General features: G+C 40.1%; 1 protein-coding gene across 2 annotated transcripts in view; it reads right to left on the bottom strand.

Annotated features, from left to right (window-relative positions):
• Window positions 1-13,431, bottom strand: part of Slc9a4 (solute carrier family 9 member A4) — a 60,611-nt gene that overhangs the window by 23,055 nt on the left and 24,125 nt on the right. For both annotated transcript variants that reach the window (XM_046420072.2, XM_046420073.2), the window contains 6 exons: window positions 10,878-11,137; window positions 9,382-9,599; window positions 6,195-6,397; window positions 5,547-5,633; window positions 2,376-2,446; window positions 373-534 (listed from right to left, as the gene is read on the bottom strand). In XM_046420072.2, the coding sequence (XP_046276028.1) occupies window positions 373-534; window positions 2,376-2,446; window positions 5,547-5,633; window positions 6,195-6,397; window positions 9,382-9,599; window positions 10,878-11,137 (1,001 nt within the window). The remainder of the gene's footprint in view (window positions 1-372; window positions 535-2,375; window positions 2,447-5,546; window positions 5,634-6,194; window positions 6,398-9,381; window positions 9,600-10,877; window positions 11,138-13,431) is intronic.

Raw genomic sequence — 13,431 nt, 5'->3', positions numbered from 1 at the left:
AAGTGAGGTGTCCAGGCCTTTGGGGTCCTGGCTTTGAAGGAGATCCTAGAACCCCAACTACTACCTCTTCTTCTCTTTTAAGTCTCTGCCATGAGATAAACCATTTGGCCATATACTGCTGCCATAATGGGCCATTTTACCACAGGCCCAAAAGGAATTTAGTCAATCAGTCATGGACCGAAATCTCCAAAACATTTTCTCTTTATAAGCAAATTATCTCGGGCATTTGTTACAGCAACAGAAAACTGACTAACACACTCATCTTTTTGCCTCTTCCCTCCAGTATTACCTCTAAAGGGAACCATGAGTTAGTGCTCCCTGGAATTTGGACAATGAAAGTCTGGATCAAAAAAAAAAACAGATATGTCTTACTGATTGGATATGGAAAAAGCTGTAGAACTCAGAATCCCAGTCTCTACCATCTCAATAGCTTGTTTCATTTCCAGCTTCTTGTACAAAGAAACGATGCTTGATTTTGGCTGGTTCTTTCGGATTAGGATTTTCCGTAAATATCTATGATCAAACTTTTTGAACCTAAAAATGAAAAACAACATTTTGGAATCTTTAATCTCCATGTGTTTTCTGAGTACACATTTTTTTCTTAAACTACTATTTAACTTCATTCTGAAAAACATCAGTGCCTGGAATTCATAGCCTTTGAACACTTTTTTTTTTTTACATTCATAGTACTTCTGCATTTTTTGAATAAAGAAAGAATGGCTGACTGCCCTGAATACATTGAAAAATCAACTAAACAAAAAGAAAAGGACAAACCATAATCAGGGCAAAAAGTGTGCATAAGAGGAGAGGGAGAGGCCCAGCCCAGCTCAGCATCAATTGTAAGAGAAGGAATGAGGGGGCTGAGGCTTTTGAACAAGTGTTCCATTCTAATAGCTCCTAAGAGCAGCTGCTGCTCTTACAGTAATACTGCCCTATTCAGCCAGAACCCAGTAAGGGTAAATGTCCCTGTAGTTATAGCAGTTTTGCCCTATTATGTTGCAGATAATTTTGAATCTTGACAATTAAGGGGGAGAAAAAAAATCCCACATATGTCCAAACAGTCTGAATGATGGAGACTCTGAAATGGCTAGAGACTGATGGCCGCTGACTATTGTTAATAACCTCTGTCCAGCCCACTCTGAGTGCCTGTGGCGCCCTTGGAGTGGCCCATTTGTTTGGAGTTGAAATTTTCAACATTTCCCATCAATTCACATTCAGAGAGTAGTTTTTCTGCTGCTTTATGTTTTTTTTTTTTAAGAGGGGAGCATATCTGCCCCAGCTGCTGGCTTATTGTCTGGGGATTGGTTTCCTGATCTGGGAGGAATCAGTTAAGTCCCCTCCAGGTGTGGCGATCTGACTTCCTAAACTTGGGGATCTGTTTGGCTCAGACCACGGCTACTCTGGCTCCAACTGGGTCACCACCCTGACCATACAGTTTTCTGCCCTTTTTCATAAGAGGCTATAGTTCCTGTTAATTCTTCAGTCCACTGCGATCAGCTCCCCCTGAAAGGAAAGTGACCACGACACTCAGAGCGACCTTCACCCCCACTTTCACGACTTGTCTGACATTCTTCTTGCTAAGCCCACCTTGACCTTGTACCATTCAACTCCAAGGGCTACTGTGGCCCCACCCCACCGGCCTCTGTGTCTCTTGATATGCTAAGCGGTTCCTTGGTGCTCCCCACATCCTAGCTCACTCCTGCCTCCCTTCCAGCCTCCTTGGCCACCTCCTTTCTTTTCCTTACCAACCCCAGGTAATCAGGAGTCCTCAGTCTGTCTTCCATCAGCATCCCCTCTTTACATGCATAAAATAATCTCACCCACGCTCACGGCTTTAGCCACCAACGACTCACAGCTTACAGCCCTCATCTATAGCCGCGCTATTTCTTCTTCTGACTAAATCTCCAGAAAAAGAATGAGATCGTAAGTGTGAGGTATGGCAGAGGAGAGGGACTTTGGCGTTTTTTAAGAATCATTATGTAGGAAGGACCCTGAAAGATCTTCCATTGAGATGTCCACCACCACAGAGGAATCTCTGCCCCAGGATCCCTAATGGTTCACCAAACTCCCTTCACAGTCTCATGAAGCCAGTCATTCCATGCTTCGGCTGCTTTTATCCTGGGGGATCTTGTCCTTGTTTTAAACTTAAACATGACTTTTCTAATTTCCACTCATAGTACTAGTTCTCTCTGATGCAACCTAAACCAGGTTTACGGCCTCTTCCACTAGAGGCTCTAGGCATGACATGTCTGGGATTTCCAAGGGCTTCTTGCATGGTATGGCTCCTGGGACCTTTAGCTTCCTGGTCCTCTTTGAAAGTTCCCAGGAATGCCATAAGCATGCTTTGTTACGTGCAGAAACCCCGCGTGCCTTACTTGTCTCTCACTTGGTAGTGGCTCCAGTGCCCACACACATCTTCAATTCCAGCCTTCAAGTGATCCATCAGCTGCCAAAACCAAGACAGAAGAAAATCACTCCTGGTGAAATGCAAACTCTAAAAGACACACAGGGAAAGCTGATACACATTTGAAAGTGGGGGAGGCTTGAATTTCCGGAAGCCTACCCCCTTTCTTCCTCTCTATTCATGTAACTAAAATATGCCATGCCTTTCATATTATGTCAAATTAGTTTCATGATTGAAAGACTCTCTAGATAAGCTCCTTGATAAGTCACATAGTACGCAATGAAAAGAGGCATTTGCTGGCATTGGCTTTGAATATTTACCCAGAATGATCTGGGAAGTTTTTCATTACTGAAAATATATGGATGCAAAGTCTAATAATTAACTGTTACTTTTAATTCCATTGCCAAAACAAGAACATGCCTGTATCCAATTTATGTAGTTTCTCAAAATACAGTTCTTCAGATAATCTATTGTGATAACATATAATGAGACAACTTACCTATATTTCCCATTTTTTTTAATCTATGTATTTACACTTCAACATTCGAGGCAATTATACTACATTCATTTCATCCACAACTGTTTACAGAATTTAGGAGAAATGCAAGCTTAAAATAACTACAAATTAATCTCTAAATAATTTAAATTATGAATCACTGGAGTCTATACTAATTTCTGACCTTTTCCTTTTGAAAAAAAATTAAGATTCTAAATTATTCTTTAAATACTTAATTGACAAACTGCCTGTGGATAATTATAATTTTTTGAGAAAAAGAGTAAAAACTGGTAAAGAAATGATATATACAGGTTCTACATATTTAGGTTGTATTGCCTTGTTTCTCAAAGTAATGAATCCAAGTAGATAAAGATAGAGACAAAAAAAAAGTATACAGTTATGTTATGGCACTACATATTTCAAAACACTCTCTATCCCTTTAAATATTTTCAAATGATCTTGAAAAATTTGGCTGCATTTCCTGAAATTTAAATTACTCTAGTTCCTCAAGTATCTTTTGCTATGAAACTCAAAGCTGATTTAGGAAGATTTCATTTATTTCTCCCCCATTAAAATTGTGAACCGTCAAAGATAGAATTGTAGTAGTTATTTGGCTCAATTATCCCCTGAAAGCTTGCATTTCTGAACAGCAAATATACCAAGTGCCCCCAATCACTGCTGGGCACATCCATTGCCCCGTGGGCACAACAATCAAAAAAATGATTTCAGAATATTCTTTCATAAACGAGCTGACATCTATCTCTGTATGTGTGCATCTTCCCTACATTAATTCTCAATTCTATTCCAGGAATCCATACAGAATGTTATTCTATGTGTATTGTGTTGAACTCAAACAGGTAGAAATCAGAATGAACTTCTTCATACTCACCTTTGCCTGGATAGAGTTCCCTCAAAAACTGCCACCAGGCTACATTTGTAATCTTTGTACTTTCACCATTAAAAGATTAAAAAAAAAAAAAGAAAAAGGAAAAGGACCCCATACTCCTGTAGAACAACGATTTTAGAAGTAAGACAATTTTGAACATTAGTCACTATAATAGTTCTTCTAAGGAATCAAATTGACTAATCAAGTCCCCAATTATTCAACCAAAAACAAATCTAGATATTGTTGTGATTCTGTAGATATGATTAAAAAACCAGTTGTCTTTAAGCAAGGGAGATAATTTGAGATGATTTCAGTGGCTGGATTTGGTCAGTTGAGAGGTTTTCACAACACAGTTGAGCCTTCCCAAATGAGAAAGTGTGCTGTGGATAAAAGCTTTAAGTCATGCCACAAAGTTTTAGCCTTCCCTTCTTGGTCTGTCCTATGGATTTGGGACTTGCTAACCTCTTTCTACAAGAGTATAAACCAATTCCTTGAACAAATCTCTTTATATTTCTTCTACTGGGTCTGCTTTTCTGTTGGACCTTGAGGAAACACCGCCATCTTGAAATGAAAGGGAGAGAGAAGGGGGTAGAATGAAAGAAGACGGTTGGACCCCGCAATTTTACAATCAAGAAACTGGCCAATAAAACCACTCAGCTTGGAAGGCATGCTACCTTTTACATACAGGAAGTATGGATCAGAGGGTAGAGTGAGCACTAGAGGGTAAAAGAAAGAATCTAAGGACATTATTTCCAGGCCTTGAAACCAAATAGAATTTTCCCAGAAGGACTTTGCAATTCGCTTGGGATCCATGACTTCATTTTCACTTCCATTCCCCCACTTATTGAAAAGGAGTGTCAATACCTGTTATCCAGCAACTGTCCTTGCAGTATAATTAGGAAACAGATAACTAGTTTCCTGACTTTTATAGGATGAGAAGTGAAATTGTGCCTTAAAATGGATTCTACCAAGAGTCCCTGATGTAGATGATTGAGATGATGATATCTGGGACATTTGAACTGATGAAATTTAGATGAGATATGGACTTGGAGTTGATGCTTTGGTGGATTTAGATTTCCATGATACTAGGATAGATTGAATATATTTTGCAGGTGGAACAAATATAAATCTTTGAGAGACAAGAGAGAAGAGTGTGATAGGCAGAATAATGGTCTCCCAAAGAAGTTTACATCCTAATCTTTGAGACCTGTGAATATGATGGTTTATATGCAAAGGAGAACTCAGATAACCAATGGACTTAAGGTTATTAGTCCACTGACTTTAAGACAGAGGGAACATCTAGGATTATCCATGTGGGTCCAACGCAATCACAATGGTCCTTCAGTGTGGAAGAGGAAGGCAGAAGAGCCACAGTGGTGTGACATGAGAGAGACCTGTCAGTCATTCCTGGCTTTCTGGATGGAAGGGACCCAGCCAAGGAACACGGAAAGCCTCTAGAAGCTGGAGGATGCAGGAAAACAGATTCTTACCTGGAGCTTCCAGAAAGGTATTGTAGCCTGCCACACCTTGATTGTGACCCATTTCAATGCCTACCTCCAGAACTCCAAGATAATACATTTGTGGTGTTTAAAGCCATAAACTTTTGTTAATTCCCTACAGCAGCAAAACTAGGAAACCATACGATCACGTTTAGTGGAGGTAGGGAGGAAAGAGGCTACAAGTCTAGTGACATGTACCCAAGTCTCTAGAACATTCTCATAGGTGACAAATGGGCAACATCTTATGAACTCAAAACTTACACGGGTATGAAGCTCTTCATTGATGGATTCTTTTTTATTGGTCTTTCTGACATCCAGGTATCTGACCAGAGGACCAATTGTGATGCCCTAGATCATAAACAATGAAATAAAGGGTTGTGCTGAGATGAAAATCACCACTACAGAGAACATACTTATTATGAAAATTATTACAATGACTAATTGGTACATGTTTGTTTCTAGCTTTTCTTGAATATATGCTTCAATGTTTACTTTTGTTCTTAATTCTTTTAAGGGCTGTAATAAAAATCATACTATCCGTATTTTTATAAAGAGCTTGATTTCATCCCTTAAAATAACATTTCATTAGTTTGTTAAGAGCTAATGCCAACTGAAAGAAAAAACTTTTGCTATCTAGTAATAATTGGAGTCTCGTTTTCAGAGATGTATAGTAGCATAGTTATTCACTTGTGATCCCAGGATATTTTATCAATGTGTTGCATTAATCAAAAAGCATCACATTTTAGAAGTTAGTGACCCATCATGAACATGACCTAGACATTTTGGGGAATTTTGTTTGGGTATGGAACAGAAATCTAATCAGATGAGTTTCCTGTATTTGCATTTTAAAAATTAGATACACAGTCTGAAGAGATCTATTTACATTAAACATTGAGGAAATCTACCAACCTGAATGAATGCAGTAAAATATATAACTACCAGTGTAGCAGTGACAAATAATTTCTTCCTAGGAAAAAGAGACAGAGGAAGCAGAAATGCTAGTGAAAAACTTCCAGCTCCTCGAACACCACTGTAGAAAATTATGCACTGGTCCTTGATGGAGAAGGGGAAAGTCCGAAACTGGTTACTGACATAGAAGAGGGCAAATACGCCTAGAAAGGGGGAGATACATATTAGAGCAGGAGCCGCAAATGGGTGGAGATCAAATGCTGGTGGGCTGAAGCTGAGGTCTCCCTGCCTGCCCTCCAACAAGGCAACCAGATTCCAGCACACCCAGGAGCGCCCTTCCCAAAGAGAACCCTCTGAGGGCCCTTCACTTGTTGGCTGGGGAGACCACAGTGCCTCAACTTGGAAGTCTTTGCTGGTGGCTTCCTGCCACGTGTAGTTTGCACATGTGTGTTTAAAATAACAGAATCTTGCTGGGCAGAGTGGTGCACACTTGTAATCCCAGTGGCTCAGGAGGCTGAGAAAGGAGGATCGCAAGTTCAAAGGCAACCTTTGCAAAAGCGAGGTGCTACACAACACATTTGAGACCCTATCTCTAGATTAATACAAAACAGGGCTGGGGATGTGGCTCAGTGATCAAGCGCCCCGTGTTCAATCCTTGGTAACCCCCAAAATAAAATAAAATAATAGAATCTTAATTTTTGTGGGTGTGTAAGGGGATATTTTTAAGCTATATTCATAATGATTTCTCTGCCTTTCAAAATTAGTTAAAGCAAGGATATTATTTGGAAAAAAAAATGTTTATCTCATATCATCATTGGCTTCCCAAAAGAGGTCTGGGATTTCAGTGTGAGGAGAGTTCTCTGCTTTCTAGTAACTGTGACCTCTAAAGCTGAGCCAATGTTTTCTGGTTGGCTCTGCTCATTTTGGGGTTCAATGCAACAAGTGAGGGGGCTCCCAAGGGCTGGGGCTGGGAACTCTTTTGCCAGAGTTTCTTAAGCCGAAGTTGGAAGTTAGGGCAATGTGTCTGGACATAAAAGTGTTTTCTACTACACTGATTCTGCCTCCCAACGTGTCCCACAGGACTTAGCCACCACCAATGTGCTGGTTCCTGGTGGAAAAGGTTCCTCCCAAAAAGCTGTCACTAATGAAAGAAGAGGCTTTATTTCAGTAGAATGAATCTCTCCACATACTCATGGACCTCCAACCACACAGGCTTTACAGCCTCTGTTAACAGGGTTAATATAAAAGACAGAAGAATTCAAAGGTTTCCTTTTGTTTTGTTTGTACTGGTTTCTCTATATGCCAGTCATGTGAACTTGAGCAAGGTTATTCGTCATTTCAAGCCCCCAGAATCTTCATCTGCATAATAGAGATGAGAGCCATCCCTTAGTTCTGGGCCCCCCACAGAGACCAAATTCCATGGATACTCAAGTCCCTCATATCAAATGGTATGGCACTCGCATGGAAATGAGGCACACTCTCCTGGATACTTTAAATCTTCTCTAGATCATCTATAATACCTAATAAAATATCAGTGCTCTATCAATAGATGTTATGCTATATTTTTTAGGGATTAGGAAAAAAAGTCTGCACATGTTGGGTACAGGAAGGTTTTTTCTTTTTCTACTATGATTGATCTGTGATTGGTTGAATCTATGGATGCCGAAGGCAAGGATATAGGGAGCCAAGTATATTTACCTCAGAAGTCAGGCAAAAAGATTAAATAAACTTAATATCCATAAATCACATAAAATGAGGCCTTGAATTTCCAAGCCTTCAAGAGCCTATAAACTCTCATCATCATTACTATTAGCAATAATGAGTCAGGATGGAAAGAGAATAAGCAATGAGTGGGAGAACTGGATTCTGACGCCTGCTCTGTCAATCACTGGAATGTGGTCAACTGGTCCCTCCATCAATGGCGGCCCCATGAGTTCTCTCAATTATAAGATTATGGAGTTGGGCTAGATGGTCACTAAGGGTAAACAATATTGATATAGCCACAATATTAATCTTCTTGTTGGTTGGGGTGAAGCTCTCTAATATTATTTCTTTTGATATTAGTTCTACTTGCCTGAAGATTTGTAGAATATTGGAACTGAAAGACATCTAAAATTTTGGGTGGTGGAAGAAGATTTTTGAATAGATAAATGTCTGCCAAGTTCAAATGACTTGTGAATAACCATGACGGGATTTGATTTCAGATTTGAATGTATATCAAAGTTTCTTTAATTGTTTTTCCACCAGGGACCCAGTAGGCATACATATCCCACTGTCCTTATGAATATTTTAATATTTCTGCCTTTTTATTATTCTTTCCTAGATCCTAAAAGCCATCCTAAATTAATTTGAAATTGACACATTCAATGTAAGTTCTCAACCACATCTCCTAATTTCTCTGAGTAATTGATTTTAAAAGATTAGTCGAAGTCAGTAGAAAATATAATGTTTCTAATCAAATAGAAACACGTATATTGTAGCTCAGTGCCTAATGTATTTTTTCTGGTTCCTGAAACATAAATGTACAAGATAAATCAGCAATCATTGAATCTCAATTTCAAAAATTGTGCACCCTTTACAAGGGGGAGATCATTTAATTTATAGTTGTCCTTACTAATTCACATTGAGTTCTTTTTAAAATAAAAATTCACTTCTTGGCCCTTTCTTTGCTAGATACCCATGCACTAAACCCTCAAACTAACTGTGCTATTTAGAGGGATATGTGAGTGTATTTGCCTTACACAATTTTGAAGTTCTCACTTATCCTGTAACAAATGTGTAAATACCCACAGTTTATAATCTATATCTGATTTAAGGTGCAAGAGGGTAAAAATTGGCAAAGAAGTGAAGTGCAAGGGATACATTTACTGAGCTATATTTAAATGTGTAGATGTAAAAGTTCAGTCTTCAATTAAAAGAGAAAATATTCTTTGCTTCCTCCCAGCTTCAGTGCAGAACCTTATCTGCCAGCCACTCATAACTTTGAGCTAATGGAGGGAACAAACATAAAACATTCTTGGTCACTACAAGGTGCCAACCCTCCCCTACGAATAAAACCAATTAACCCCAACTCACTGCTTACGGTTTTATAGGGCAGAAGGGAATAAAGAGAACTAGAAAATAAAAAAGAAGAAAAAGAAAAACCAACAAGCTGGGTAGGAGTCTTTGGGTCCCTGCTGTTTCTTACTGATGGCTCTCCAGATCTGGCAGAAAACCAGAGTGAAGCAGATGAAGGCCCAGTTCCACTCATGGTTCTTCCCAATGGTGGACACGCCCATGAAGATGAAGATCAAGGTCTCGCTGACACTGCTCAGCATCTTCATGAAGTACTTGATGGTCGTGTAGGACGTCTGGGACACATTTTCTTCCACATACTTTTTCATTGTCACGGCACAGGCTGTGATTCTACAATGGGAGCAGAGTCTCATAGTGAAGCAACAAGTTTTACTTCTCCACAAAATGTCCTCCCCACTGGCAAAGCTACAGATCCTTGAAGCAAGTCTTTATCCAGAAAAGGCAACCCCTCTGCCTACAGATCTTCCACACATTTTCTCTCTCTCCCCTCTGGAAGGCGGGGTGCGGGGGCGGTGATACAAGGGAAGGTGAATGTGGTAGAGAAAGTGGGTATGGCATGGCTTTCACATAACAAAATGGAGGGAAACTCGTGCCAGAGAACAAGAAGCAGAAGATTTCTCTACCTTCCTACCCTCATTGAGAGCTTTGTCGGTCTCAACCTTCACCGTCTGCTTTACTCTGCCTTAAACCAAAATAAATCCCACTTAAGTTGGACAGACAGAATAACTCAGGGAGGCCCTGATTTCTTACACTCAAGCAAATTAAGGTCTTACAATTCTTTTATGACAAGTTTTCATTTCAAATGCTTCTGTTCTACAGTCATTTAGCAAATATGGGGAAATGAAAGAACTTTGCCTTCTCTTGATGGCTTTTGTCATTTTTTTAGAGTGGGGAAAGGATAAATGCTTAGCGTCTACGCTGTTATATTTATAGGTATCCCTACACAATAGAATTAAATAGCTCTGCTTGAAGAGTTAGATATGAGGACAATGTCATAGAGAAAAGCACATGATCAATTACAGTGAGCCAAATTGAGAAGACTCAGTCTCAGAAAAGCATATTAAGTTTACAAGGAACACGAGGGTAAACACCTCAAAAATGTCTTCATCAGAACAAAGAAGTCTGTATTTCCAGTCTTATCCCATCTGCATAATGGCATTCCATGCTGAAGTGTCATGGAACTCTGATGTGATTTGAAGGGAACCACAGAGAGCAGAGCCCAGGACTGGAAGCTCTTTGTGGCATGGCCCCCTTCCACTTTATAATTAATTTTTCAAAGAAAATCTTAAAAACTACAAAGATAGATTTTAACCTTGAACTTCCCCCTAGCTTTTCTCTGGACAAGATTTTCTGTGAGTCCTAAATTGGTATGATAATTGCTCTCCTCAAGCAAATCGAGGGAACAAATGCAAATGTTGGAGACAATATTTGTTTGGCAAAAGACCTGAATCAGATCTCACAAAAGTTTTTTAAAAAATATCCTACATCTTGCAAGACCTTTGGGGAGTAATATCAGAAGTCACGCCTTTTCCAGATGCTTGGTTCACCCTCTGTGGTCCTAAACTTTCTCTGTTTGACTTGGAGACTCGGTACTTGGATTGTACTCACGCCAGGATGCCAGAGAGATAGAGTGTTTCTGCAGCTAAGTAAGACAGATAGCTGAACATGAAGACGATGAGCGGTTCGATTGCAGAGATATTCTGAGTGAAACGTGTGATAAACGCAGAAATAAATCCAAAAATGATGCCAAAAAATACTCCCCCACACCCCACAATGATGAATCGGGCACATCCAGCCAAAATGTCGACAGGTTCTATGTCTTCAAATTTATGCATCTTTGTGAAGGCAATTAATATATTGTATAAGACCTAGACAAAAAAAAATGAAATAAAGATGATAAACAGGAATTAGAAAATTTTCACACACCTTTTCTCAACTTTGTGGTTAGTTAAATAATATACAACAATAAATTCCACAACAAATACTAACATGGCTACCTAACTTTTAAATCTATTCCAAGTAGTTTAAATGCATTCATATTCACAAAGAGAAAGCATAATACTGGTTGCTTGTAACCAAGCACATGTTTGAAATCGATATACTAGCTGGGTATGGTGGTACACGCCTATAATCCCAGTGGCTAGGGAGGCTGAGGCAAGAGGATTGCGTGTTCAAAGCCAGCCTCAGCAACTTAGTGAGGACTGAAGTAACTCAGGGACACCCTGTCTCAAAATTTAAAAAAATTAAAAAGTGCTAGAAATGTGGAACAGTGATTAGGTGCCCCTGGGTTCAACCCCTAGTATCCAAAAAATAAATATGCTAATTACCCAGATTTGATCATTCTATATTGTATACATAGATCAAATTATTTTCATGTCTGCTCTTTAAACATTTCTCCTTTAAAGTGAGCACTAGGTTGAGCTCTCTGAAGAGATGGGGCAGAAGGGACACTGAAGGATAAAGTTTTCTTGGGATCCTCCAGAGACAGTCATGTGAGGGTGAGGATTTCTGGTGGAGCCTGGCTTTGCCACGATTCCTGAAAGGGATCCCTTTGCAACCCTGCAGCTTCAGGTTCGTGTGATAATCTGCCAACAGAAAGCCCCAGCATGGCCCAGGTATAGCATGTCTATGCCCTTGGGGTCCGAAGTAGTAGTCCTCCCTGTGAAGCCATGACCCCTTCCCCTGCATGCAGCTAGCTCCTCCTGAGGCCCCTGGAGCCCAGGCTTCCACTGCACCAGGGATTGCTGAGCTCTGACCCTGCCTGCCTTCCAGAAGATGCTCTTTCTAGCAACTCTAGACCAGCTCCAGTCTGCTAACCCACCTCCTCTGCTTTCTAGTGTCCAGATACACACCTTTCCCAGTAGGATCTGAATCCCATCCAAGTGCCTTGTTCCTGGGATGCCCTCCCTTAGCCCTTGGGACCACAGTTCCCATACATCTATTAATTATAAAGTTATCATAGTTAATAAATTTTACATAAAAATTTTCTCTCTAATCTACTGTGTGGTTTCTCTTTCCCAACTGAACCAACCTACTACAGTCTTCATATACAGATGGTCCCTGACTTAGGATGATTTGACTTACAATTTTTTTTTCAACTTTATGGTGGTGTGAAAGAGATCTGCATTCAGTTGAAGCTGTACTTTGAATTTTGAATTTGGAACTTTTCCCAGGCTCATGATCTGCAGATATACTCTCTCATGAGGCTGGGCAGCAGCAATACAGCTCCCAGTTAGCTATGTTGCTCAGCTGAGATGCTTAGGGGGTTAGGCGTTTTAAGTGCATTTTCAATTTGTGAATTTTCTACTTAACAGTGGGTTTATCAGAACCTGGCCCTCTTGAGTAGTGTCCATATGTCATCTCAATGACTTTTCCAAACCACTCTGGTCTATGTGAGACACACTCTTAATCTCCCTATTATGGCTCTACTTATTTTCCCATTTATTTTGGAATTACAGGGATGTACTTATCACTTTGCAGCCCAGAACTTAGACCAAGCTTCTGTAAAGTGGCAGCAGACATTCAGGTAATGAGACCTATAAAACAGATGAAGTAAGATAGCTGCAGAAAACAAAGATCTTTGAGAATATCAGTCCCTGGGAATCCTGCTAAACCACAGCATACACCCATTTGCCATTATCTGCACCTACCAGGAAAAAATGAAAAAAAAAAAATCAGAGCAGGGGACAGAAGATAAATCTCAAGGAAACAGTCACTGTAAGTATATTCTGAATTACAGAAGGACCACTGGGTCCTTCTGAGAATGACTGGGCCTATTCCCCATTCATCCCCTCCCTGTCTGAGCCCATTTTCTGCTGCATAAGAGAATATCACCGACTGGGTAATTGATGAACAACGGACATTTATTTGGCTCACAATTCTGGAGGCTGGTAAGTCCAAGAGCATGGCGCCAGCATCTGGCGGGGAACTTTCTGCTTCATAGAACATGACAGAAAGGGAAGGCAAGCACACCTGAGCCAGACAGAGAAGGCAAGAGGAACCTGAATTTATCACAAACCCACTCTGGAGATAACCCAACCTGTGACACTGACATTAGTCTAGTAATCTATTTACTCACTTCATAAAGGTTCAACCTCTCAACACTGTCACAAGGCAATTGAATTTCAAAGTGAGTCTTGCAGGGGACACCCACACCTGCCCT

This window comes from Marmota monax, unplaced genomic scaffold (genome assembly GCF_021218885.2).
Source record: "Marmota monax isolate L192 unplaced genomic scaffold, Marmota_monax_Labrador192_F-V1.1 WCK01_AAM20220418_F8-fsc00178, whole genome shotgun sequence".
NCBI classification, from domain to species: Eukaryota; Metazoa; Chordata; class Mammalia; order Rodentia; family Sciuridae; genus Marmota; species Marmota monax.
This window is presented reverse-complemented; position numbering and strand designations above follow the sequence as displayed.